We start from the raw sequence: 24054 nt of genomic DNA, 5'->3' as shown, positions 1-24054 counted from the left end.
TCTTTGGTTAAGTGTACAGATGGACAGAAAAATAACTCAGTTAATTGCATACATTATTTATTTCAATTCAGTCAGTGACAAAAGTAAAGTTGATAAACGATTTTTGCATCACTCTCTCTTTAGTTGAGATGTGGTTATACATTGATTATTATCTGGGCCTTTAAAAAACCACATCCCCTGAAAACATCACAGAAAACACAACTGGGATCATCCCACAGACAAATGTATTTTCTCACTACAGTTCAGCCCGCTCCTCCTGTCTCTCCTGCGTGAAGAGCCAGTCGAACACAAAGACCAATGAATCCGTCACAAACTCTACAATCTTCGCCACGTCCGTCACGTACCACATTTTAAAGCCAAGCTCTGCCACCAGCATAAGCATGAAAATGACTAATATCCCAAGGAAGGTGCGGTCAATGTAATAGTTTGCTTTCTCTCTGAAGGTCCACTGCTCCCAAGGTTTCGCACGCCGAGATTCGGTGTACGCGTTGAAGTGTAGCAGGAGTCGCTCCTCGTCGTCCATCTCTTCCTCTGGAGCCTCCAGGTCTTGGCCAGCCTCTGCTTCATCTGAATCGGCCATGTTATTGTGGTTTGGTGCTGCAAATTAAAGTTTCCTCTGAGAATATTCAAATCATCAAAGCATAATTGCTTTTGTGTCTTTTCTAAAATGTCACAAATTGGTTGGAGTTGTCTGGGGATGAAAATGAAAGGTCTTACCTCAGAGCAGATTAGTTTAGGATGACGATAGGAACAAGACAAAAATAGAGACTCCTGGCTTTGGTCTCCACACCTACATCATGCTTGTGCCTCTTCAGAATTCGGTAGGCCACCAGCCACAGGTAGAGGTAGTAAATGCCAGATCAGTTTGGTGGCACCTACCTCACTAAGACGAGGGCTGAGGATTAGACCACACTCAGCAGTTTCAAATCCCTCAGCCAGGATGAAGGTGACAGATGGTAAAATACGCATTGATGTATTTGTGTGGCAGGGACAGACAGAGAGAAAGGGGGGTGCACAGAATTTAACAAATATTGTGGAGCTGTCAGGAAATACACAAACCTGGTGGTTTTAAACACATCGAAAGACATTTAAACATCAATCTCCTAAACCAGATTTGACCCCTTTCACCTCCACCGAGGAGATTATGTTTTCACTCAAGTCCATTTCTTTGTTTGTCAGCGGGGTTATGCAAAAAATGGCTGAATGGATTTCCACAAAACTTGGTGTAAGGTGCATGAGCCAAGAAAGAACAATCATTTAAAATAATCCAGAGTTTTTAATTACTTTCTTTAACAATACGAGATAAGGTGTCTTTTCTTCTTGTTGTTTTTATTTTCACCATTTTTATAATGCAAAATGCATCAATCGTGGGACTAATATAAAGGAGTGTGTGCAATTTGGTGCAGCTTGATTGAATATAAGGGGACTGTTGGGCCTTTGCAGAGGTTTGCGCTCCACTGAGTGCCTTTATGTATGTGATTGGAAGTAGTGTGAGTGAAACCAGGCAGAAGTCAAACCGATGACAAAGCAGAACTTGCACAGCTTTAGCAGAAGCTTTGGAGTTTAGAGGATGAATAAATCACGTCAGCCCTAATGCTCTGTGGGTAATTTACACCAAATGCCTCAGAGCCCTTTTTTCATCACTCTGCCACAGCTATTGAAATATGGCAGAAACAATCTGAATTAGCTGAAGAGGTGCCTGCATCCTGTGATTAGGACTGACGGCTGAACTGCTTTGATGTTACCAGTGTCTTGTTTCATTGGGTTCAGTAACTTCACTGTGAATATGCTCTCCAAGAAAAGCCTTTCACCTTCTCTCTATTGATCTTTGTAACCAATGCATCTTCCCATTCTGACTCTGATGCTTATGGTTTACTTTTGCAAACTAATTCGGTGCGCAAAAAATCTAATATCATTTTTAGCCATGCTAGCACCCTGTCGGTCAGTCAATTCACCACTGTCGGTTCTGACCAAAATTTCTCAACAATTGTGTGATGGAGTTGCCGTAAAAAGTTTCTTAGGATCCCTCCATATATTTGCAATGTTTTAATGTTTAGACTCCATCTTTTAAAATGTATTCAAACTTTTGTGAATGTGAAATAATGAAGATTAGCCTCGTAAATGGAGCAGCAATGCATGTTTATTCTGATGATGCTTTTGCTTCTGCAAACTAACTCAATACGCTAAATCTCATCTTATTTTTATTCATGACAGAACCCTGTTGCTCAGCCACTCCAACACTTTGAGCCCGACTGAAATATCTTAACAACTGTTTTTTAAGTTGCCGTGAAATGATTGCAAAGATTTGCTTTTACAAACCAGCAAAACTAAAGTTGATTGGTGCTAATTATCAAATGTTAGCATGCTAACATAGCAAGAAACTTAGTAAGTTTGACACCTACTTAGCATTGTCATTGTGAGCATGTTAGCATTTAACTCAAGGACAGAGTTGTTGCCTTGGCTGCAGACTTGTTCAAAATGTATTGAAAGTGTTGTAAATGTGAAATAATAAATGTAAGATTTGCATATAAATTAAGTAGTTTATTCAGTAGAACTTACTGACAAGCTTTTTGAACATGAAATGCTTGTCGTATTACTTATGTTTACATACATATTATAATTCAATATGAATCGATTAAGAAGACTTTGAGAGAAAACTAATTAATGCAGAACGATGGGGGGATTTTTTGTTTTCCTTGATGGCACAATCATTTTCTCAGACAAATGGGAATGAGTCAGAAATTAATTTGTTTCATGACTCAGCTGAGTGCTTTGGTGTCTCTGCTAATGGGTTGATATCCCAAATATCACATAATCCCAAGATCACTGCACCGCCTCACTGTGAGTGATGAACTCAGAAAACCTCCAGTCCTCGTTACAGGTTTACATCCACTTTCTTCGTCGGGGCTGGTGTGCTGTTGGGGCACAGGGTGGGCTCTGCAGGTTTACATAACATGCAGCGGCTAGTGATCCGCACCAGTGTAATTCGGAACCGCTTTATCCTGAACGCATACACCATTGGGTTGAGGGCTGAGTTCACGTGGGACATGAAAATCCCCACGTACATGGCAAACTTGGGTATGTAACACTTTGGGCAGAAGAAGTTGATGCAGTTCATAATGTGTATCGGCAGCCAACACACGGCAAAGAGGAAGACCACCAAGGCCAGTGATTTGGCCAGCCTCAGCTCCTTCCGATAGTACCGCTCTCCATCGCACGTGGCCTCTGCACGTCGGTTAAGCTGCTGCCGGATCACCCGGAAGATCTCGGCATACAGAGCGATCATTATGGTCAGCGGTACCACCACCCAGCCAAAGAAATTGAAGTACACCATGTAGTCCATCCTCATGACCGTGGTGAACTTGCACACAATTTGGCTGGAGTCGCTGAGGTTCCCTTGAGCTTCACGCATATTCCAGCCAATCATTGGAACCAATCCAGTGAGGACGGAGAGGATCCAACACAGACAGACTGCCACATAGGCTCTCCCCTGGGTCACGATGGTGTTGTACCTGGAGAAAACAGACCACATGTCGAATGGGAAAGAAAGAAATACCTTTTAATTACCTTAATGCACATATACATACAACTGTAATTGTTTTCCTTGAACAAATGCCAGTCCCTTGATTTTTCTTCAGAAGCGTTTTTTTCTTGCGTGCAAGCTGTAGACGTCAGGTTCCAACGGATAAACACAAAGTTGCATGGGCAGCTGCCAGATCCCTGCACAATCTGTGCCTATGTCAGGAATCGAGGCAGAAAGGAACAATTTCATTTGCTTAAAAGCTTTTGATGGGCAGCCCATCGATTTACTTTAAACCAGGCAATAATATATTGTGCCATGTCAGGCATCAACGCTAGAACCGCCTCCTGTTGATTTACTCGCTGGAGGATAAAATGTGCATTAACACTTATGATACTACGGCCAATGAAGGAGTGAGGTGAGAATTTCTGTACTATTACTACTACTACTACTACTACTACTACTACTACTACTACTACCACTACTACTACTACTATCTGTTGTTCTATAATTTTATTGGGGCAACTTTAGAAAGCAGCTTCATCATAAAATTCAGGGGTTTTGTCATTAATCTAAGCGACTACAATGTCTTTATTCTGAGGGAATACTACGAAATTTTCAAGATTTTGTGTCGCATTACCAATTGATTTATTGTAAAACGAGGCAAATGGATATATGTCAATAACACAATGCAGAGCGTGGAGCATTAAAGGAGCCTCAAATTGACTGGAAGCAATCATCACCGGCAAGAGGTTATGTTACAGCTATCAGTTATGAATATTTTATTGTTCCCGATACTTCGATGTCAATACATCATCCATCAAACAACACAGAACAAACAAATCCTCTCTTTTCTTTGGTTCATGTTAAAAACCTGCGTAAAGCTAAATGACATTATTCAAAGTCCAACTTATTCTTTTTAAGACAATTCCTCACCTGATGGGAATCTTGACTCTGAGATATCTGTCGATGGCGATGGCCAGCAGCGAGAGGATGGAGCTCTGGGTGATGATGAGCAGCAGGCAGGAGAGGAAGAGGCATGTGTAAAACTCAGTGTTTAATCCCAGGCTGATGATGATGGCCAGCGGGATGACCAGAGCTCCCACGGCGATGTCAGCCACCGCCAGAGACACGATGAAGGAGAACGTGGTGTCGCGGAGATCCCGGTTCACACACACCACCAGCACCACCAGCACGTTCCCCAGCACAGAGGCCAGGGCAATAGCCGACTCTATGGAGATGTACATCATGTCCACATGCTCCCGAGCCTTGATGCCAGGAGGGAGCGACATTCTCACTGTTCGCAGGTCTCACTTACCTTTGGTCAGATTGTGAAAAAAATTGAAATTGGTTGTTGAAACTTCTTGACTCCACTTTGGGTTTTGCCTCAGATCAGAAACATCCTCCATTGTGTGTAGATTCAGCTGAAAGAAGTGTATTCTTTACACACGTGTACACAACGAGTGCCACTTCAGGATGCTGAACGAATCCTCCATATGCTCAGGCTCCGCACAAGACTAGATACCAGAGCATGACATTCTCTCTGTTTTTCACTCCCTCTCTACTCTGTAATGAGCAAGTCATAAAATCGAGGGGAGGGACTCTGCTTTCTGCAGCACCCTGCAGCAGCACTTCTATTCCTATTCAGAATATTTGCATCGCTGTTAAGTCTTTAAGTGTTAATTGTGGTTTTTATTTAGTTAATGACTGATAGCATGCTGGTGTTTGCTATACGGATGTTAAATATAACACGTGTTCAACAGAACATGGGAATACAGAGCTGATTGGATCCTATTGCAAATATTTCAGCATCAGCGTGTTGTTGAGTCGATGAAAGTGCAAGGCTTCAGTTGTGTTTGAGAAATAGTGTTAGTCCATCACACAGCACTGACAAGCTTAATCAACCACTCAACCACACAATATACAGAAAACTGCACATGCACGTGTATCTTCTCACAAATCTATCACCAAAGATAAAGGGATGCTGATAAAACGTTTGTTTCCTGTGCACTCACATATAAAATAAAACCACAGCTTGTCATGTATACAACCACCAAGGAGATTATTATTTGCCCCGTTTGTTTTTTGGTTGGCTTGTTTGTCAACTAAGAACTTGGGCCAAGAGAGAACACAATTTTTTTTTATCACTTTCTATAACGTTGTTTGTTTGTTTAGTTTTTTTTTACATTTTAACTGATTTCCCAGGGAATAACGCATTGACTGTCACCATGACGAAAAAAATCAGGCAAATTTAAAGGATTAACATTCTTTGTCTTGTTTTTGTGCAGATTAAACAAAGAAGACATGACATGCTGTCAGTTTTAGAGGTTCTGCAAGTGCTTACTTTAATGTGCCCAACCTGTATAATACACCACATTACTATATATATCGATTTTACTGCTACAATGAATTTCGGTTCCATCTCTTTGCCCTCGAGCCTGTGTCATGCGCAGGTCGATTATTGTTGGAATTCATCATCTTTTATGTGACTCCAGTGTCTCTCCTTTTTTACATGGATCAACCAAACTACTTCAATAATGCTACATCAATACCTGAAAGACCAAGGGCTGATTGGAGTTGTGTAACGACAGACTCGCCGGTATAGCCTCGGTGTAATTCATCATTTTTTCCAACCATTACCATCAGTAGCAACAAATTACACCGCAGCATTTTAAATCCAAGCTTTTAATTATGAATCTGTCCATATGGTGCGAAAACATAATCGTTTTTTATCATTTCTGTTTTAATTTACACATTTTCACATCTTTTTTTTTAAAGAAATATAATCAATGAATGTTTATTATCTATCTCACCGGCTTGCATTTAATTTGAAAGGCACATTTATTCTTCTCATTGTTCTCTACACATTTTAAATCCAGCCTCTCTCTCTGCTGTTTTAGCTGCAGACGGCTTCCAAAGGTTCACTTACTTACAAAAACTTAATGTAATTGTCCATCTGAGAATGAAAAAACTTTGGCAGCGAGCAACACTGAGCAAGCAATCACTGAAATGGTCTGCACTTACTTGAGGAGGCATATTCAGGATCTGCCTGTAAATATATTCAGTCTGATCACTTGAGTCTTTTTTTAATTTATTTTTTTAAAGAAAGCAATGAGTCAGGATGTTGCTTTGAGACACTGTCAATATATATTATCAGGCTGTGGTGTATTCATCAAGTGTTCGTGAGCAGACGCTGAATCAGTCAAATTGGGCCTCTGTCATCCCGCATGATTTCATCAGCTCAAGTGGTAGAATACATGTATTATTGTGTCTGTAAATATCAAACGTCTCAACAAATATAATACTGCAGTAGCCTATGTATGAAACATATTAAATCAGGGGTCATGAAGTTATACTGTTGCACTTTATCTATTTCTTTATCCTTCTTTAACCCTTCCCCTCTTGATCCAGTGGTGAAAAAAAAACATTGTTGTTATTGTGGTTTTATTTTCCCAGTTGATTTAATACAACCGAGATACTGATGGTGCAAAAATACGTTTGTCATTTGTCAGCATCCAACTGACAATTGAATGGCAGTGAATTTGATTACAGTCTTGCAGGGATCCGCTCCTGCATATGCCGCAGAGATTACACGACGGCGAAGCTTCTATTACCGGATCACATTAGCGGAAATGATTTTCAACGTCCTCACAAACCACCGCAGCTTAATTAAAACATAATTTCACCCTGATTCTACTGCTATGGTCTGTTTGTTTCTCTAATATCCGCTTATCTTCTTCCCAAAAGTGTCCAAATCCATTTGCAATCAAAAAATAAACAGGAAGTGCTTTTGAATTTTACTGTAAATGTACAGATCCATTGCCTCCGCAGCGGCAAACGGTGCCCATGAGATAAAGTCTGTGTGGCACCAGCCAGAGAGCTTTTTTATGTTGTCTGTTGGTTTTTCATGCTCCTGCACGATTGAAACAAGGTGTGATCTTTCATTTAGTCCCATACAGGCCATGGCAAACGGGAACTACTACATGAAGATTTTATTTGGAATTTGGAAAAAGAGAGAAAGATAGATTTGGGAGTTTGCCTGTTGAAAAATGTTGCTAAAAAGCTGCACATCCAGAAATCACCTAACGGGCACGAGCACTAATTTATTATTTACTAACAAATGAATCGGAAGTTAAGGTTTAAAAGTAGTGTCGCTTTAACTGTGAATCTCCATGTCTCCCTTATTATTGTCATTGTAACAACCAGTCTGACAGAACTTATATATGATGGTCACACAACTGTTCCTGGTCTCCCTCTCCTCCCTCTCTCTCTCTCTCTCTCTTTTCTCTCTCCTCTTTTCCCCATTTTCTCTGCTCACCCCATCCGGTCAGTTAATGAGTGTTTTATCTCCACAGTCACCAAAGTGCTGCTCATTGTGGGAACTGTTGGGCTTCTCTTTAAATGTCAAGGTCTCGACCGTAATATGTTATAATTTGGCATTTAACTTGAATTGAATATCCTGTACAGCACTTTTAACCTTGTTTAGATAAGTGCTATACAAATAAAGTTATTATTATTATTATTATTATTATTGTTGTTATTGTCCATGGCCGCTCCCCTCTGCTCACCTGCACCAGTCACGCAGATAGCGCCCCCTGCTGTAGTTGTGCGGGACTTGTTCATGCGGATGGTGAGAAGTGAACTCGATGAGAGGAACCATGGGGGTTCTTGGAGGACTCACAAGTTTGAACCACGTGTCAACCTGCTGCTCGTCACCTGTGGACATCAACACACACAAGGTGAGTGTTTGTGTAGCTCACGTGTTATCACGGCTAATTAATGTTAGCTTAACATTTAGCTGGATTTGGTGTGTTTTTGTCTATGGCGTTAGCTCACTTGTTCGCTGGCAACAACTCGTGTGGTCCGAACAGAGGCAAAGCTTGTTCTGCTCACTCCAGCTAGGAAGCTAACTGCTAATATCATGCAAACACACACACATGCAGAAAAACATCATTTTTTTATGTAAAATACACAGTTGTGTTTCCTCTTTATGAGACAAAATGCACTTCACAAGCCTCCTGATTGACTGTAATATTATTGTTGTCCACATGTGACAATCTGCAGATAATACACCAATATTTATATATTACTATCAGACAAAATATATTGATATGTTGCTTATACATCGTTCAGCACAGTGAGGAAGTATTGATCCACCTTCCGTGTATAAAATATTTTTGCTGTTCAACAAGTGTTTCATCATTTAAACCCACAACCTTCACTCAGGAGCAAATATCTGTCTTTAATGTGACATTTATTTCTCTATGGACTGATATTATTAATCAAGTTTTCATCTGGATATAACTTTTGGCCCTATTGCTCAGCCCTACTTTAACAACAATGTCATTTGTTGTTTTTTTATTCATCAGCAAACTCCATTCAAAGTGGAATTGACATAAATCAATATTTGGTGTGATCACCCTTTGCCTGTAAATCGGCACCAAGTATCTTATGTCGTGTGCATGTGAGCTCAGTTTGTTGAGGTATATTTATACTGTTCCCCAGCATCTTGGAGAACTTGGGACATGTTGGTGGATTGTCCCAAACATCAGGGCTCTGTGGGGGTCAGGCCATTGGCAGCAGGACTACAGCAGGATGGTTCTTTATGACTCTGGCCGTGTTGTTGTCATTCTGCTGTTTTTAATTTCCACTGGAGGATATGTTTTCATCCATGTTTGTTTGTTTGAAAGTTAGCTGCATTCCACAAAAACCACAGGTTGGAATGAAACTTGCTATAAGGATGTGATATGGCTGAGGAAGGATTGCACCATTACATTTTGGCGCTGATCAGGATAAAATAAATCCAAATAAAAATGTGGATCGAGTGAATTTAAATGTGGTTTCACATGATTCACAAACAACAACACAGGGTTCAGTATCTTGCCCAAGGACATCATCTGGAGGAACTGGGGATCGAACCACCAAACAGGAACCACAGCCGTCTGCTGTTCTCAATTGTCACGAACACGATGGCAAATTCTTTTCAAAATTTTTAAAGCACCATACATTTCCCCACTTAACAACAGCATGATGCCATTTTTAGATGTAAATAGTTACATTACAATTTTTTTTTTTTTACATTGATAACAGTTTATTATGTCATCCCTTTTTTATCGAGCAATGTCATGTATCAAATTGCTCGATGACACATTTTCAGCCATATAGTTCTTTGTGGTACTCTGGTTATTAATACTTTCACATTTGATTGTCTTTTCTATTAGTAATGTGATCCATTTATGTCCCTCTGCTTGTCTCTTTTTTTTCGTGGCTTACAAATACTGGGGTTTCGTTCAAGGAAGTGAAATTGGTGACTTTTGAGCCTGTACAAGGACATACACAGTATAATACCACTCTACTCACACTACTAGAATATGAGTCAGGGCAAAATAATTCTGCTGCTCAGAATTCGCTGGTTTCCTGAAATGATCTTTATCGGTATATTGTGCAATGCTGTCGCTGCTCCTTATTTAGACCCAAATCCATCCGAAAGAAAAAACCCAACTACATCTACAAACAAATCTGTCGCGTGATGATTAGGGTTGATTGTCTGCACCACTTTCAATGCAGCAGATAGATAGATTGGTAGGTTGGTTTCCTCTACATGTGACTTCCTCAAAAGTTAACAAGAATCGAGATGAGTCATAAGTTGCACAGCATGGTCAGACTCGCATTCAGAGATGCTTCTCCACAACCTGAACTTGAGCCACAGAGAGAGCACGATGAGCCTGGATAAAGTGATCTACACGTTGTTGGAGGTGCTCATCGCTGTCAGCTGCTGCCTGGGAAACATGTTGGTCATTTTGGCTCTGTGGACCAGTAAGAGCCTTCAGCTGCCCACCTTCTGCCTCATCGTCTCTCTGGCAGCCGCCGACTTCATGGTGGGCTGTGTGGCCATACCGCTGGCTGTGCTGGTGGACGGACGAGTGGAGACTTCATTTCTCGCTTGTCAATTCCTCTGCTGCGTGGTCATCCTGTTGATGTCGGTCTCAGTTTTGTGTCTTGCGGCTATTGCTTTGGACCGTTACCTCCGCGTGTATATCCCCCTCAGGTAGGCTGAGTTTTACATTCATATCCACTTTCATCTAAACTCCAACTCTTATAGAATATTAGGTTTTAGGACCAAGTATAAGAAACAATGGGAAGACGAAGATTTATTTCAAACTTTTTCAGAAAAATAATTTGAAATGTCGATAGTAAAGTTGAAATACATCAAAGGAGTGATATATATTTTTATTTTGCTTATTGAAAATAAAGTCAAACCTATTCAGAGAAGAAATATGTTTAAAAAATTTTGCATATCGAAATAAAGTCAGTATTTTGAGATTAAACCTTAAATTTGAATGTATAAAACCTCTAATGTACTAATGCATAAGACTGCCTCTACAAAATGCCTTGTTTAGGTGAACTGTTGAACTTGTACCCTAGAACTAGTTTTTAGTAACAAAGAAATTGTTTCTCTCTTTTAAAGTATTGTGCTGAAAACTGCTTCTGTACAGAAACACAAACTTTTTTTGTCTTGACATTTCAACTTTACTCTCAAAATGTTTCTATTTCCTGTACCTCACTACAATAACACGGCTTTATGATGTTTCCATGTAATTTCTGATTGCCCTGTGCATGTTTTGAATGCACAGTTAACTGCATTCATCATTAGTCTTTTTCTTCTTAGGTACAAAAGAACAATAAGGCGGAAACATTCGTGGCTTGTGGTTGCAGCATGTTGGTTTGTTGCAATACCCCTAAGCTTTGTTCCCATGCTCGGATGGTACGACGATGAAACCCGGCCTTATTCCACCAACTCCACTCCAATCGAGTGCAAGTTTATGTCCGTTATCCCCATGGCATACTTGGTTTACTTCGACTTCTTTCTCTGCACTTTGATCCCGCTGTTGATTATGACCATTTTGTACGGCCTGGTGTTTTACATCATCCGAGGAAGCCTCAGAGAGAAACCAGGCAACAGTGTTAAGAAACAATCTCTGAACTACCTAATGAAAGAGAAGCAGCTGGCCGGGTCTCTGTCTCTGGTCCTGGCTCTGTTTGCTCTGTCCTGGCTCCCACTCCACATCATGAACTGCATCAGTTACTTCAGTGGTTCTAGCAAGGTACCTGTAACTGCTTTTCACGTTGGCATCCTGCTCTCTCATGCAAACTCGGCTGTGAACCCGGTGGTGTATGCCTTCAAAATACAAAAGATAAGGAGAGCGTACCTGCAGATCTGGAGACGGTTCATCGCATGTGGGAATGAGAATAAAGGATCGCAGTCAGGTTCTGCTGAGAACAACAATCACAGCAGTAACATCAACAGTGTGACCAACGACGAATAAAGGCAGAGTTCACTGTTTGTGAGTCTCTGTTCTTAAGGGCGAAGTTTGAGGGACTGTTGACTTGTGAAAGGTGAAGAAAGTCATTGACAGTATTGAGTTTTTTATATGGAAGTTTATCAAAATCAGGAAGCTATGTTTTTTTGTTGAACAATATATTAGTATGAATATATTTAGGCGTGTGCACTGAGATTTGTTATTGCTGATGTTCAGGAATGTGTGTGTATCTATGTTAGAGTGTGTGTGTCTGTGGGTGTTTGTGTATTGTAAAACCTGCCGCACAGGAGAAAGAATATGAACTTCCGCTTCTTTTAAAAACTCTTGTTTTTAAGCTCTCGTTTTTCACACCAAGTTTCATATCACTTTTGTTTTTCTGTTTCTGTTTTCCTCCAAGTTACAGTTCTTCATATTCACTCTTGGAAATTACCTTCACTGTCTCTAACTGTATGGAAATGATACATGAGCATTAATTATACCAAAAATATATATATATATCAAAATAAACTTATTTTACAGAATGCAGAAAAGATGTCCATTTATCTTTACATTTTATTCAGATTTTTGATTTACTTTGTATTAATTCAGGTTCTATACATGTTTTATTTTTATTTATTGTTAATTATGGTTTAAGTTTATGGTTGAACTGTAAAATATCAAGTCTCCCAATTTTTTAAAATACATATATCAGCCAATATATCTGTATCAGATATAATTGCTCCCTAATATCTTATCAGCACCGGCCATCAAAATTCCATATATCGGTCAGGCTCTAATTCTCTACTGATGCAATTTTACAGCAGTTACAAAATGGCAATACATTTTCAAAAGGGCACTTTATGAAAAAAAATGCTGCATGAAGTGTTTAAGTTGCTGACTTTTACAAGAACATACAGGAAATGTGTGATGCTGCAGAATCCTCTTGTGATTCAGGGCCAGAAAATGCTGATACTGATAATTAGTGGCTTAATGCAGCTTAATTTAGAGGAGAGCAGTGAACCATGATTTATAATGTATGTGCATCATCAATTGCCTAAATCTTAAATCATTTTAATTGCCACTAAATAATTTGCCAAAAGGTTAGAAAGCGTCGTAATGAGTGGTATAATTTCTACCGGTCACCTGTGAGACCCGGGTTTGATCCCCAACTCAAGCGTGTGTGTGGGACGCAAAGCTAAGCGTCTGTCTGAGGCGTTTCTTTCCTCTTCCTCTTCTCTTCTTCTCTGTACCACCTCTTCTCTTACTTGTGGTTATTATTAAGGTTTTTTTTCTCATAGGTTTTGTTGCCTCAGCTGCAAAGAGAGGTTTGCTCACACACAACACCGCAACCGCAGTGGCGAAAGATGTGAAGTAGAAGAGACAAACTGAAACTGCTGTCGATCAAATTAATGCTAGAAATGAGAAATAGTATCTGTGGTATCCATATTTTTGGAATTTAACGACACATCGCTGGACCATACAGACTTATGGCTTTTTTTCAGCAGTGCATCGTTCGATAAAAATCCCTCTTAACAACACAACTAATTTTTATACCGCCTTTTCTTTGTCCTTAATTATAATTATAATAAAGACCCCTATCAAAACCTGGTCAAAACTAATTAGGTTGTGTTGTGTGCTTCATATTTTAGGGCTGCATTTAACACAACACCCTATATTACTGTTCGAAATTCTTCAGATGTGCGCTAAAAGTTGCAAAATAGGTTTTTCTCTCAAGAGCAATTCCTAAAGCCGCTGAGAGCTACTTTTAAAACGGAAGGAAGAGAAGAGGTAAATAAAGAGAAGTGGTAGAATTGACCTCAATGTTAGACCAACATATTCGTTAACTTCCTCCTTATGACTGCAACAATTGGTGTTTGACCAGAGTGTAAGAAAGAAATGAAATGGAATTCAGACTGATTTCAAATTGATATTTTATAAACTGCATCTTAATTCATATGTGAAACAAATGAAAACATTGGCTTTTGTTTGAGGCACCAAATACTGTCGGCGTGTGATATTTTTATTGCAAAAAAACTAACAAATTCAGTTGTACTTCACCTTATGTCGGTGATTTAATTCAGCAGTTATACAACTACCTTCGTATTTGGGATTAGTGCAGTTGTTGCAGATTATTGAATGTGTTGGATTTGACAAATGATTGCGAGACTGCAAACATCAACCATGTAGACTTTATTCTATCAGTCGACTCCATAGTTATTGGATTGTTTTTGATTTATTGTTGAGAAAATTGAAACGGCCATTAAATATGTTCTTTATTGTTCTGTTTTCACAAAAGATTACAGACCGTGAGCCGGTGTTTGTGTTTTCTGGTCTTCTAACATCTCTCAGGATCTACTTCTAGTCTGAATTACTCTTAGACCAAAAGGAGTTCATCTTCAGGTTGTTTTCAGAAAACATCTCCTCGTACACACACAATAGATCATTTCCAGGGTGATGATAGTCTTTAGCCACAAGATGGCATCAGAGTGGCTCCTTCTCCATAAGAGCAGTAGCTTCCGCCCAAGCACTCATTGTACCTCTCAAGGAAGGTAATTGACTGTATAGTTAACGCCTGAGTAGGATTGACTCCATCCCACAAACTATACAACCTACTACCTCACCTTGCTAGGCTCAACTTCAAGCACAGCATCTTTAAACACGAGTTCTCACTCAATACGTGCTTAATTCAGAACATGTTCCCAAACTGCACCTTTGAAATAAAGTCTCCCCTGAATAGATTGCAGACAAAGCAGAGTTGAGTACTTGGCCCTTGGGTTCCTTCATCCATGGAGCTCCTCGTGTGCATCACAGCAGCTCAGCCTGTCTCCTTAGGAAAGACAGTAGATTGCATAGTTATCTCAGAGGGAGGACACAAACCCCACAACTATTCAATCTACTACCTCAGCCTTAAGGACAGAGATGTATGCAGGCAGCAGTGGAAACTCATCAGTCAAACTGTGAGAGAAAATGAAGAGAGAGAAAATGATCAGTATCCAAAAGAACGATTGAAAAGTGTAATCTTTATTCTGCGTAGAGGCAAGATCGTAAGATTTACTACATCTAGTAAAATTCCGATTGTGTTTAGAAGCAGTACATCACAGAAAACCTGCCAAGTAGACTTTCGAAGGATTTCTTATCAGAGTTCGAGCATTTGCGTTGCATTTCAGTAAACTTTTACAATCTCAAACAAAACTAGAAAGGTGCTTCGAGTTGGTATTTGTTTTGCATATGCAGATGAAAACAGACCCTTTTGGTCGAGGAACATCAGTTAAAACATGCACGTGTACATATGATCAAACCACATTATTCAAATGACAATCGCTATTATGGAGTTAGGTGGTCAGGTAACAGTTTCAGAAGGATTTACCTTCCAGGAACAAATAACCCCAACCCTTCAGAGACTCCATCACATTGTAGAATGAAAAAAAAGGCTTGCTCCATCATATATCTTACATCGGTCAGTGTTAGGTGTGTGATGGACATTAGCGCACACTGGCGATGTACAACACAAATGCAACTTTTCTACATTAATGTCAAAATAGATTTCTTTAACAACAGAAAATGTGAGTCACAGTTGGCACATAATGAACAGCAGCTGAGCCGAGAATCAGTGCCTTCTTCCTAACGGGCAGAAAAAAGGTTGTTCAGTTTACACCAACGTCCTTTTGTCTCCGTTTGGTCCCGTCCGACTCTTCGACCAGAAACTAGTGCAAAGGAAGAGAATGGAAAATGGCAGAACCTCGGCCATTTTAGTGAGATGTTTGGCACCAGTACCCAACATGTGGTACAAGGGCTGTTGAGCCTTGGTGGTGGTGCCACTCTAGTTTTAAACGGAATTGCTTGTTCGCAAATCAACTCCGAGAGATGGGAGCTGCTGATTCAAAAAGGTAGACCAAGGAATCCTGCTCCTGCTCTCTGATTGTGCTTCAGATGTTTTAGTAGAGAAGTTGAAGGATTGACTTCAGAAAATTGCCCTTTTTGCTCAGTGTAAAAAGCCACCTCATGTCAGTTGAAAAAAAGGAGACTGTTTACTGTGCCAGCCAGAGTCTGGGACACAAGCTGGGCCGAGTCGTCTGGGCCCCGACAGACCTGCACATTGGCTGAGCCGACCGAGCCCAGACACTGTTATTGTAGACGACGATGGTCAACCCATGCAAAGGCGAGGGCGCTTTGCATAAATTAGCATGTGAACCACGGTGGTTGAAAAGCGGCTGGGCAGTTCATTAACATTCTGAGTTCCTCTTTGGTCTAATTAATGCTGACAGTGATTGAAATGTTTTGGCAGACTGTGCGGCGGTGGTGCCAGGCTGGGCTCACCGGGGCAGAATGAAAAGGCACCATGGCATCAGGGAGCGGGAGGCCTTAATTGAGATGTTGAATTGATCAGATGGTAAATGGTATCAAACTCCTCTAACTGGCTGGCCAACGCAGAGCGGACGGAGCAAAAGCAGGACGGCATTCAACTTTTTATTTGCGCAAAGTTGCGTGAACTACAAACGGAATTTGTAGCCACTTGGACACAAACTGTGACTTAAAGCTTTAGGTTACGAACAAAAGCAAAACAGGTGAAAAGCTGCTTTTCAAGTTTTTAGTTCAATCTCTGGTCTATTTAGCCAGAACACAACACCACACTGCATCATTTGTGTTCACATTCTTTCATTACATTCTAAATGGTCAGTCCAATTTTAAACTGAGTCATACCTCCGTCAAATGCCCAACAGTCCATTTATTAATACATCCGTATCCGCACTAAAATGTTATGGGTTCTTCCCTAAACCAGACCACATCCTGCCACCAGGTTTCATGGTAATCTGCTAAAACAAACTTTATGCCAATAAAAGTAAAACCTCCTTGGAGAAGGTAAACAATCTAAACTTCTTCCATCACTTTAGAAAGAAGACGTTTGCAAACAGGTACATTTAGATTTTTTTTCTTTTAAATTCTTACCTTGATTGTCTCTAAATATCCTGTAAGTAATTGTGCATCAACCTTTTTTAACAGAAACTATATTTACTTAACATCCCAATCAAGAATAACAGCATTCATTTTTCTTTAAACCTGAAACCAATGGTTTGACTTTCACAGGATGCTCCCCCAGATGCTGGTGATAGGAAAATGGCCGCTGTGTTGAAGAGCACCATAAACAACAATAACCGGTTCTGGAACAAACAACATGCCAATGAACATATCGCTCACACTGTTCATTCACAGTTAATTCACATAGAAACGCCCCCTTGGCTGCTTTCTTCATCTTACGTTGTTAAAACATTATTCAAGACAAAATGAAAATCTAGTAGATGAAGGCACAAAAAAAAAATATACCCATCACAAGTTGGCGGTGATCCATGATGATCGGCGGAATTTTGGGGACGGTTGTGAGGGAAAAGACTGAGGGCGGTTCTCTTACGCGGTGCTCTCCCAATATTTGGTGCCAAGAAAATCGGCATTGTCTGCGTGCCAAGCTGAATCTGAATGAGACAAAAAAAGGGGGTGATGTCGTGGATGCTGCATGGCAGAATCCACCACTGAGGGGGGGGGAGGAGAGTGTTGGCAGCCAATGCAATGAGAGGATGCCATGTAATAAAAAAGGGGGTATGACATTGCGCAGTCGGGTTCGGTTGCTAACAGATGCTCGGTGCAGTGTTTGTGCTACATGAGCTACGTGTTCACACGTCCAGAGAAAAGGTCCATTGTTCCATAAGCAGACTTTGTCCATATGCCGGACCAGTGGTTACGTTTTGTTTGAGGCTGAGGTTCCAGTTGAATCTCATCAGCTGTGATGTATCCGGTTTCATAAGCTCAGCTCAGCAGGTAGCTTACGTCCACCTGGAACCACACACACACACACACACATCTACATCTGGCAGTAACGGTTTTATTTAGATCCTCATTTCAGAAAGATGTGTAATTTCAGTGAAGCATCAAGTGACTTAGCTGTCCTTGATTGACCGATCAACATCGGCAGTAACTTCAATGACGAGAGCTCTGATATATAATTTTATTGCTGTCATATTGTTATTTTTCCTGTAAAGTCAGGTGTTTTAACTGCTGAATGAGTACAGTTTGTTCCATTTTTTGGGGGGGGATTTTTTGCAGAAACCCAATGTTGCAAGAAAACTTAAAATCAATGGACACTGAGCTCCACTGAGTCATTTCTTTAGTTTTAAGTTCCTTCTTTGTTTTTGCCATTTTCCTGTTTTGATGCTTACACTTTCTTTTCAAATATCAGCCCAGCACTTACAAAATATTGTCATATCTGTAATGTTAGAAGTTGTATTTTAGTCTAGACTAGTGGTAGCAATATGTTTGTCATCTTATTGAAAACCCAGGCTGTATGCTTGACTGAGTGAAGTCAACTTAAAGACTAACTTCTACTTTGATTATTAGTTTTTGGTAATTTTACTGGTATGAACTGGTATGCAGTATTTTTAAAGAAAGATCCATAAGTCCCGATTTTAGTTTTATCTCATCTTGCGACCCCGTTAGTACCAGGACTCCCTTGCAGACGAGATATTGTATCTGATCTTCCTGTTTAAATAAAGGATAAATAAAAAATGAGTTGTTCTCACAACCCCTTGTGGGTGTCCAGACCCGGGGCTGGGACCCACTGCGCTACATAACTCAATAAGTGGTTCTTATTATCTTTAAATAGACTGGTTCTGCAGTTTAAGGTCAAACCACAAATTGAAGAAGAAGCATACATCTAAAAAAGTATGTGTCTACACAGGAAGTACATGTGGTGTTTTATTTAGTTACCATGTGACTCTGATAACACACGTGCTACTACCCCTTATAGGACACGTTTAAGAAACAATACATAACCGGTTTTCGAATTGCTGAACTACATTTGTTGGCAATGGTGCTACTACTCAACTGCATAAGTTGTCTCCTCTGTGTGTTTATGAGCAATACAGCACAATTTTGCTGCTAGTGCACCTATATTATTGTATTGAGGCTAATAGCTGTTATTTTATTGTTTTTGTTATGTTATTATATCAATAATAATTTCTAATGTATCAGAAAGTACAACAGTACAGTATTTTTAAATCACACTGGTTATTAGTTTAAACGTTATTTTATTACGTTATTTTAAGTACATTTTTGTAACAATAAATACTTCATCTGAGGGATAATTGAAATCTAATCTAATTCTGTGCTAAAATATTTGCTGTTGTTGCTGGCATGCAGAGGCTGGTGCTAACATCTTACTTTTTATTTATATATTTGAATGATGATGTAGGTTTATGTCATGATGTTCTAACAGTGATGGCGCGAGATAACTGCAGTTTGTGGTGAAAAGTTTGGTGTGGGCTGTGTAATTTCCTCTTTGGGCCTGCACGTCATATACAGTACAACAGGTGGATCTTATAGCAACAATAACATTCTAACATTCACAACTTCTTCTTCTCGTTTGTTTTAGACAGCGTTACTTAATGCTAATACAGTGAGTGCCTGAAAGTGTGATGATCTCAGCAGAGCGTGTGAAAGTTTACTCAGTGAGCTCGTGTCATACGTGGCTCTATCCTGTCTCGGGGAAACCTGCCAATCTAATATCCCCACATAGGTTAAAAACACTGGTGGAACATCTGGACCATCCAGATGTTATATTCTGAAGATGTCTTTCTCTTATAGCTTTTACAAAGAGCTTTTTTTATTAACATTTACTGATTTGGTTTTCAACGGGATATGGCGTTGACAAAAGAGTCGCATCAAATGCACTTTGTAGCCCACTAGTCATTTTTTTGCGAACAAACAGGAAGAGCGGAATGTGTGTATGCAGCGCGACCTGATAAAATCAACAGCCGACAGAAAGAAAAAAGAGAGACTTTGATCCTGGTAACCACGGAGTCACTCTAACCATGGGAGGAGAGCAACGCAAATAGCAGAGGATATGGCTTTCCAAACAACATGTCATCAAGCAGCACAGCAAGTTCATCTGAGGAGAACTTAGGGGGGTGGGGGGGGAGGAGGAAATAAGTTCAGTTTCCCTGCCTGCCCATCCCCCCCTAATCCCTCCCCCTTTTTTTCTCCATTCACCCTTTCTGTACAGTACAGTATGCCTTCCTCTGGCGCTATCACACACTCACTACACAAACCCCAAAGCTCACTTAACTACACGCGAACAAAACCACAAAGAAGTGCTAACCACGCAGCATGTGTCCATCTGTGTCCGTGTGCAATGAACGCGTTTTTCTATGAGAGATCGATTCGTTCGGGGTAAAGAGCCGTCGCTTTTATGTATGTAATTAATTTTAATGTTAATGTTTCTGTAATCTCCGTGCCTCTTACGGTTGTAAAAACCCCAAAACGAACCGAACGAGCTCGATCTGAAACCGAGACCCAGCAATCTTACGCCGCAAGCCCCTTCATGTATAGAACAATGCTTGCAACAAACAGATCTGGTTCATACTGGTTTCTGAACACATCTATCAAACAGCAGGATTCAAGAAACAATTCAGGAGGAACACGGTTTTGCATGACACGGACACTAAGTTTACTCTAAGATGACTCTAAGATGCTTATTCCACCATTTGAAATATATATTTAAATTCTGTTAAGCCACACTACAGCTTTGGGGAGATTTTACGTCGCACCTGGTTGCAGATGTCTCGCAGCTAAATCTGGAAAAAACAGAAACCAAAACATATGTTATAAAAAGAGCTAAATGACTTATCGCAGAGTTCCCTGTTTGAGGGTTGAAGGTAATAATCTCAGTCGATGCGGTGACATTTATTTGTTCGAGCCACTGGAGTTGCAGTGTCTTTAGGCCCTGACCCCAAGTTATACCTTGATTTACTTCATGAGACAGTCACACAACCATAAAAGTTATTTGTAGCTAGGACACGAGTTTTATCGAACACTGCTACGTAAACAGACAATATACAGACGATTCGGTCATTATTTCTTAATGTATTCAACCCAAGAATCGAGCGAAAACGCTGGAGAACTAAGCATCGAGTTCGGTGCAAGCAGAGCAGACATCTGCACCACGTGTAACAGTAAAAGAAGTTAACAATTGCAACAAGCACAAATAAAGGGAACCTCGAGTACACAGACGTGTATCAAGGCCCAAACAGAAGCAGAATCAAAAATCGGAAATACCTGGAGGTTACTTTTCTAGTTCAGGTCAGGCCCGTAAAAGAAGGCCATGGTGGAAACAAAAAAAACGGCGGGTTAGAAAGGAGACAAGAATGCATCCACATCCCTTTCTTTCGCCTGCAAGACGAGGGAAAGGCTGAGTAGTATACCAGCAAGGAACCCCACTCGAACAGGGGCTGGGGCTTGAGAGCAGTTTCTGGGCCATGCCCTCCTCTCTGCCTGCCCACTTTTGCCCCGCTGCCAAGAAGGAGAGACAGCGAGGAGAAAGGGAGACAGGAAAAGAAATCATGAAGTCAAAAAAAATGTTGCCTCCACACTCCCATTAGAAATACAGAATCCACATGGGAGTGTGCATAGAAGTAGAGAGAGTTGGGTGTTGAGGTGAAGTCACAGAGTTGACTACACTCAAGAAATGCAGTCACGTGAAGTGTAGATTATGTGCCATCAAATAGACACTCACTTGACTGGAGGGCTGGGAGGGAAGAGGGAAAGAGAGAGAGAGAGAGGGTAAAGTATTCAGAAGTGAGTACTTACATGTTGTCTTGTCACGAAGCCAAAAGGTTTGATAGGTTTATCTACAGTTGGCCAAACAAGTCACTGTCAGATATTGCTTCAGCCTTTCGGAGCAAATGAGTTTACAGCTCCTCTCAGAGCCAGGCAGTAAAGCCTTTTGTCAGCAGTTGGCAACATTCCCAGGTAGTACATGCCTCACGGTTCACATTTGCGGTCGTCATTCCGGACGTCTTTTAGTTGTTCTGCACCTGCCTGTGTTTTCACTCTGGTTTGTTGCACAGCAGACAGACGAAAAATGCAAAATCCACCGGGGTTGTGATTAAATTTGACTTTAGTAGCGAATATAAACCGACGTTTGCTGTCAAAATAACAGACAATTGGATTAGGATGTTCACCACAATATATATTCAAGTCACACACAGTGTAAGGAGGGCAGAAGAGGAAATGAGGGCAAAGAGTCCAGGAACAATCTAATCCAATGTACAAGTGCTGAAAAGGACACAGGACAAGTATGTCACCGAGTGCCGTGGACACTCATCAGTTTCTTTCCTCAGGCAATATCCAAGACAGCTTCCTGTGTGATGTCACTGACTCTTTCTTTTTTTTTTAAGAAGCAATTATATCCTCACATACAGTTCAAACCGTTTCCCTCCTCATGCAGTCCTCTCTCCAAAACATGCTCTGCATATTCTTCAAGGATTTCAACGAGGGTATCGAACGTGAATCACTGTGCTGGCATCTCAGGCGGGTCGAACGAGAGGAGAGAAGACGAGGGGAGCTGCAAACTCCCTTTTTACAAATCTCACTTTGTGTCCCTCTCTTCCTGCTCGCAAACATCGAGCTTGTAAAAGTTTCAGCTGCAAGGGGCTTGGGCCAGCCTCCACTGGCACCGGTTCAAGAGCACTGCCTGTTTCAGAAAAAACGGAGGGGACAAGTCTGCAAGGGGAGTGCTGGCTCTTTGCACTCTCACCCATTCACTCCCCCCCTCTCTCTTTCTCTCTCTCCCTCTCTTGGGGGACAGTGACCGCTCTCAGGACTTTTTAACTCTCTGCTCCCAGGGCGATGCCAGCTTGTGCCAGCTCAGTCATGAAGACATCTGCTCTTCTGTTAGAGATTCGCGGTCGTCTGGATCGCTCCGGGGCAGCAGCTCTCAATCACAGACGCCCAGAGAATAGGAAATGCAAGCTGCAGCACTGTTTCCTGGATCCTCTGTCCTCCATTTCAGATGTGTGTCAAACTCTCACGAGGCTCAGCGCTGCTTGTGTTACAATTCACACAAGGTTCCCGGCTGCTTTGCCTTTATTTCTGCTCTGAGTTGCTCGGGGATTCTCGTCTAACGTCTCACATTCTTTCATTCTTGATATTTTGAAGTCGTCCAAATTTTTTTCTTTTACCTTGTTTTTCAATGCAACTTCTACACGGAAGAGCATTAAATGTTAATACACTCAATGTTAGAGTCACATAGCAATTTAACCTTTACTAACACTATTGTCATTTTCCAAGGGTGAGCTCTTGTTCTCACAGTTCTCTTTTCCACTTCTGTTTTTCCTAATCTGCTGTTCCGTATGTATTCAATCTTGACAGGACTCATTTTAAAATTTTTCACCTCATACAAACTGGAGTCAAGTCAAGAATTATCTAAAACTTCTCACCTTCCTGACTGGATTTATCCGAACTGTTGTCTGGGCTCTAGAAACACACTGACCCCTCACACAGCTGGCGCCGCGATGGGAAACATGTCAAAGATCACACAACCGACTCTGAGCTGTAAAAGTGAATGAGAAACAACTGCTTCTTCTCAGAGGTTTTAAAAGCACAGTTGTCTTTGGGATTTACAGTAAGCAGCGATATGCAGGTAGCTGCCAGAAACACTGAATATCATACAAAAGTTTGTTCCCCCAGTCGCTATATCCGTTTTCAGACATGAACTGTGAAAAATATCCGGAAACCTGAGTCTTTCGCATATCAAGAAAGCAACAGGAGTCGGATTTGTGGGTCTCACACATTCTCAACAACAGGAAAACACCTTGAACATTCAGGCAAGGGTAGAGCATGTAGGAGCATCAACGCTGGTGCTGACTCTTTTCTTTAAAAGCTCTTGAATCTTATGGTCTGTCCAAGTTGACGTCGTCTTCAGCTTCTTCTACGTGTCTCTGTATCATATTTCGTTTTTTATAATGGAGCTGGGAGGAAAAGTTACAGAAAATATCTGGAGCAACTAACTCTGACATTTGCATTCTTACATACAGCCCCTACAGTCTAAGAACTCCCCCCCCCCCTCTAATTTGCGATTCCATTTTGGAGTCTCCTCATAATAAAGCATCAATGTCCTCACCTACTGACTGTACATCATGTATATCATTGTGTATTTCAAATAACTTACCTCCCACTTCTTCTCTTCTATGGGTCACTGAGGCCAAGTAATGCACAATGGGCTGTGTAGTCATAATATGACTCCCGGTTATCTAGCTGGGAGGAATTTATCAACAAGAGATACCAGAGAGGCTTGTGAGCGAAGGAGCGTTTTCAATTTGCTCCTTATTAGATTTGGCACGTCGCTGCTTGAGCCTCCACGGGGAACTTTTGTTTCAGCATTGTCTCTTATCTTCTCACCGAACTAAC

At 40.9% G+C, this 24054-nt stretch overlaps 3 protein-coding genes and 1 long non-coding RNA gene across 8 annotated transcripts in view; 2 read left to right on the top strand and 2 right to left on the bottom strand.

Moving 5' to 3' along the window:
- Window positions 1–40: 40 nt before the first annotated feature.
- On the bottom strand, window positions 41–9910 carry LOC118104832 (adenosine receptor A1). 2 transcript variants are annotated; one of them, XM_047339349.1, is made up of 4 exons: window positions 8357–9910; window positions 4457–8236; window positions 718–3512; window positions 41–597 (listed from the first exon to the last, which is right to left on the bottom strand). In XM_047339349.1, the coding sequence occupies exons 2-3, from the start codon at window positions 4810–4812 to the stop codon at window positions 2876–2878; spliced, it is 993 nt and encodes a 330-aa protein (XP_047195305.1). In that variant the 5' UTR covers window positions 4813–8236; window positions 8357–9910; the 3' UTR covers window positions 41–597; window positions 718–2875. The 2 variants fall into 2 exon arrangements, with proteins under 2 accessions (XP_047195305.1, XP_047195304.1); XM_047339348.1 differs by lacking the exons at window positions 4457–8236; window positions 8357–9910 and having other exon boundaries at window positions 41–616; window positions 718–4431.
- Window positions 8160–24054, top strand: part of LOC118104830 (tubby-related protein 1) — a 32927-nt gene continuing 17032 nt past the window's right edge. For 3 of the 4 annotated variants that reach the window (XM_035152052.2, XM_047339346.1, XM_035152051.2), the window contains exon 1: window positions 8160–8259. The gene's annotated coding sequence lies outside the window, so the exon portion shown is untranslated. The remainder of the gene's footprint in view (window positions 8260–24054) is intronic. The other variant, XM_047339345.1, reaches the window with a different exon arrangement.
- LOC118104831 (adenosine receptor A1) lies at window positions 10049–12366 on the top strand. Its single transcript, XM_035152056.2, has 2 exons — window positions 10049–10568; window positions 11190–12366. Exons 1-2 carry the CDS (start codon window positions 10198–10200, stop codon window positions 11845–11847), a joined length of 1029 nt encoding a protein of 342 aa, XP_035007947.1. The 5' UTR covers window positions 10049–10197; the 3' UTR covers window positions 11848–12366.
- On the bottom strand, window positions 13735–21389 carry LOC118104833. The gene is made up of 2 exons (XR_004695073.2): window positions 20923–21389; window positions 13735–14647 (listed from the first exon to the last, which is right to left on the bottom strand). It is a non-coding gene; the product is annotated as an uncharacterized LOC118104833 (long non-coding RNA).

This window comes from Hippoglossus stenolepis, chromosome 3 (assembly GCF_022539355.2).
Source record: "Hippoglossus stenolepis isolate QCI-W04-F060 chromosome 3, HSTE1.2, whole genome shotgun sequence".
Lineage (NCBI taxonomy): Eukaryota > Metazoa > Chordata > Actinopteri > Pleuronectiformes > Pleuronectidae > Hippoglossus > Hippoglossus stenolepis.
Note: the sequence above shows the minus strand (reverse complement) of the source record. Positions and strands in the feature narration are given on the sequence as shown.

Coding starts and splice junctions, on each gene's coding strand:
- LOC118104832 (XM_047339349.1), bottom strand. CDS start 4,812: ATGTCGCTCCCTCCTGGCATCAAGGCTCGGGAGCATGTGGACATGATG. Junction 3,513..4,456: donor AGAGTCAAGATTCCCATCAG/GTGAGGAATTGT, acceptor TGTTTTCTCCAG/GTACAACACCATCGTGACCC.
- LOC118104831 (XM_035152056.2), top strand. CDS start 10,198: ATGCTTCTCCACAACCTGAACTTGAGCCACAGAGAGAGCACGATGAGC. Junction 10,569..11,189: donor CGCGTGTATATCCCCCTCAG/GTAGGCTGAGTT, acceptor TTTTCTTCTTAG/GTACAAAAGAACAATAAGGC.